This window comes from the organism of the source record quoted next, assembly GCF_019968985.1.
Source record: "MAG: Porospora cf. gigantea B chromosome Unknown PgB_NODE_3402_length_2670_cov_109.223, whole genome shotgun sequence".
Lineage (NCBI taxonomy): Eukaryota > Apicomplexa > Conoidasida > Eugregarinorida > Porosporidae > Porospora > Porospora cf. gigantea B.
This window is the reverse complement of record NW_027178942.1, coordinates 1-2,670: the sequence shown is the minus strand read 5'-3', so window position 1 is coordinate 2,670 and position 2,670 is coordinate 1. Positions and strand designations below refer to the sequence as shown.

At 51.5% G+C, this 2,670-nt stretch overlaps 3 protein-coding genes across 6 annotated transcripts; 1 reads left to right on the top strand and 2 right to left on the bottom strand.

Annotated features, from left to right (window-relative positions):
• Window positions 1–206: 206 nt before the first annotated feature.
• Window positions 207–395, top strand: KVP17_002671 (uncharacterized protein; the record flags this gene model as incomplete). The annotated part of the gene is made up of 1 exon (XM_068519190.1): window positions 207–395. The coding sequence occupies one exon, from the start codon at window positions 207–209 to the stop codon at window positions 393–395; it is 189 nt and encodes a 62-aa protein (XP_068375275.1).
• Window positions 396–474: 79 nt separating this feature from the next.
• On the bottom strand, window positions 475–1,416 carry KVP17_002669 (uncharacterized protein; the record flags this gene model as incomplete). 3 transcript variants are annotated; one of them, XM_068519186.1, is made up of 3 exons in its annotated part: window positions 475–733; window positions 762–1,004; window positions 1,034–1,416. In XM_068519186.1, the coding sequence occupies 3 exons, from the start codon at window positions 1,414–1,416 to the stop codon at window positions 475–477; spliced, it is 885 nt and encodes a 294-aa protein (XP_068375271.1). The 3 variants fall into 3 exon arrangements, with proteins under 3 accessions (XP_068375271.1, XP_068375272.1, XP_068375270.1); XM_068519187.1 differs by lacking the exons at window positions 762–1,004; window positions 1,034–1,416 and having other exon boundaries at window positions 475–741; XM_068519185.1 differs by lacking the exons at window positions 475–733; window positions 762–1,004 and having other exon boundaries at window positions 1,030–1,416.
• A 417-nt stretch (window positions 1,417–1,833) lies between these two features.
• On the bottom strand, window positions 1,834–2,428 carry KVP17_002670 (uncharacterized protein; the record flags this gene model as incomplete). 2 transcript variants are annotated; one of them, XM_068519188.1, is made up of 2 exons in its annotated part: window positions 1,834–2,244; window positions 2,273–2,428. In XM_068519188.1, 2 exons carry the CDS (start codon window positions 2,426–2,428, stop codon window positions 1,834–1,836), a joined length of 567 nt encoding a protein of 188 aa, XP_068375273.1. The 2 variants fall into 2 exon arrangements, with proteins under 2 accessions (XP_068375273.1, XP_068375274.1); XM_068519189.1 differs by having other exon boundaries at window positions 2,273–2,349.
• Window positions 2,429–2,670: the final 242 nt, after the last annotated feature.

The window sequence follows — 2,670 nt, the reverse complement described above, 5'->3', positions numbered from 1 at the left end:
AAAAGCTGAACAGCCACTGCGAGAACCAACCCACAAGTGAGAGCGAGTCGGAAGCCCATTTATCCGATTCCGATGTACGGGCAGTGAAACCCAAAAAAGGCTTCAAGAACAGCCTCGGCGGCCTGAACCGAACAATTACCTCGCTACTACAGGGAGCACAATCTGCAAACGTGATCCTCTGTGACCGGCCTGACGTCTACGAGAAGATGGTGGCAGAAAAACAGCGCCTCAAGACGGCCACCCTCAAGGCAAAGACCCGTCGGGAGATGCGAGAGAAGAATCGAGTTCAGGTAAGTATTCTCGACGAGATCCATGAACGGCGATTGAAGAACGTTGCTCGGCGAGGCGTGGTGAAGCTGATTCAGAAGATTGCAGAGCGAAAGACGAAGTCTTGATCTCGTTCGTGAAGCTCATTCAAAAGTCTTGATCCCATTCGTGAAGCTCATTCAGAAGTCTTGATCCCGTTCGTGAAGCTTACTCAGAAGGTTGCAGAGCGAAAGTTGAAATCTTGATGCCGTCAGTGGTGCCAATCAAAAGTTTGTCGTGGGCAACCACGCAGTCGTTGACGTCAGGAAGTGGGTCCAACCGAGTCACGTGAGGCGACACACCGTGAGACCAGTCAAAGTAGTACATGCCTTGTCTGGCGGCCCCTACCAACAAGGTGGTGCCAGTTTGACCCAAGAAAGTCACCATGGAATTCTTAAGTGACTGTGTGTCCAGCCACGTTGGGTGTCTGGTCATGGAAAAAATGAAGCGCCTACCGTTTTATGACAAAAACCCGCTTCTTGCCCGCCCAGCCCATTACCACCTCCAACCACCCCACGGCACCGTTGGCACTCCCAAAAGCCACGAATGACCGCTCATGCGCATAACAGGCGCACACGGCGCTGATATACGGAGGTGTCATGAAGCCAAGATTAGATGGAGTGCAGAGTAGAGTGATAGGAAGCTGGCAACTGGCTTGCGGACATTTCTTCCACCACACAGTGAACCTTCCCGACCGACTGAATTAAAATTGGAACCTCTTCCTCACTCCACTGTAATCAGGGTCGACTCGCCATTGACACTCAAAAGTGTAGCGGCGACGATGGATTGATCTGGCAGTACCTTGGTCGTGTGGTCTCCTGAAGACGAAAACCAGACGACTGTGCCATTTTCCAACACTCGAATCATCGCTGTGCCATCGTACAAGAGAGCTATCACCTCGCAGCGGTCGTTCGTTATCTCATTCCACTCTCCAGTTCCTTTGACCAACCGGTACACAGCGCTTGCACTCGACCACCACACCTCTGCTGGCGTCATACAGGCCTCCGAGATTTCCATTCTCGTTTCAATCTCTGTCATACCGAAGGTTATCATTCCACCATCATAAAACACCCAGATGACTGGGCCGTCCTTCAACACAGCCACCACCATTTTCCGCTTTTCTGTGCCACTCTGATGAACGTCAATGCCACCCAAATGCAGTCAGCTTGGGACACGCCAGAGTCAATCCCCTACGAGTTGTTGCGATCGGACTCAGACAATTATATTGCCGACAACGAACTCCGATTGCTCGATCAAGACTACCAGAAATGCATTCAGGCCCCAATGGTGAAGCCATTGCCCCAAAGCACGGCCCACGTCGCGGAGGGCAAGAAGCATTACCGTTTTTACTCGTTCTCTGACGTCATAGCTGGACTCGACTGTCCATATGCTGCTACCGACCAATCTGATGGACTTGACGACGCTTTTGCTGCAATCGACCAATCTCCTTGTGAAGTAAAACGCGAACCTCTCAGGGACCTAACTCCTGAAGAGATCCATTCGATTCGCGAAGTTTGGAGCAGCGCTTTACCCACTGAACGGCCAACAAGACACGACTCGCCAATGACGCACGCCCTTGTCCATGTCACACTCAGCGACAACCACGCTGCCGACACGAGCTCGTAATCCATGCACAAGGTCGCGGCACCGCGTAGCCACGGCGTCCGCCAAGCCTGAGTTCGGGCTGTAGGCCAAAGACATGTGTGGAACGAAAGGCGCTTCGTCGTAAACAGAATTGTTAATGACAAGCTCCCGACATATGTTGTTGATGCTCGTTAACAATGGGTCCTCGGTAGCAACGTAGACGAACTTGAAATAGTCATCGCCTGTCATTAGTTTCCCGAGGCGAATCTCGTACTCTCCCACAGGCACTTTTTTCGCAATTTGGGCAGCAAGGGTTTCCACATCGCTCAGCGAGTACTCGCGTAGACCTCCAGTCTGAGTTAGGAAACAACTCTCTGCTCACAATCGTCAAATGTGGATTGAATGGAGTCAAGTTGAACTCGTTCGCCACAGTCTTCACCACTGTGTCCCAATCGTCACCTGCAGGGACTAACCAAAGCGACCATTTCTGGCCTCTTAGATCGTGTCTGTGCTTCCATGGTTGAACGTCAAACGACATGTTCACAAAGTGGCGTTTTTAATCTCATTGTTTGTATCACAGTGAGATGAAGGAAGGCTCGCTCTCGCCATCTACCGAAGGCTGATGGTGTAGCGGTATCACGTTTCGTGGTCACGGGTTCGAGCCCCGTAGGTGGCTTTTTGCAGCTTATGTTTAGCCATGAAGTCACTCAGTCGATCATCTTCATCTATGTGCCGTTTTAGCTCAGTCGGTAGAGCGCCAGACTTTTAATCTGGCGGTCA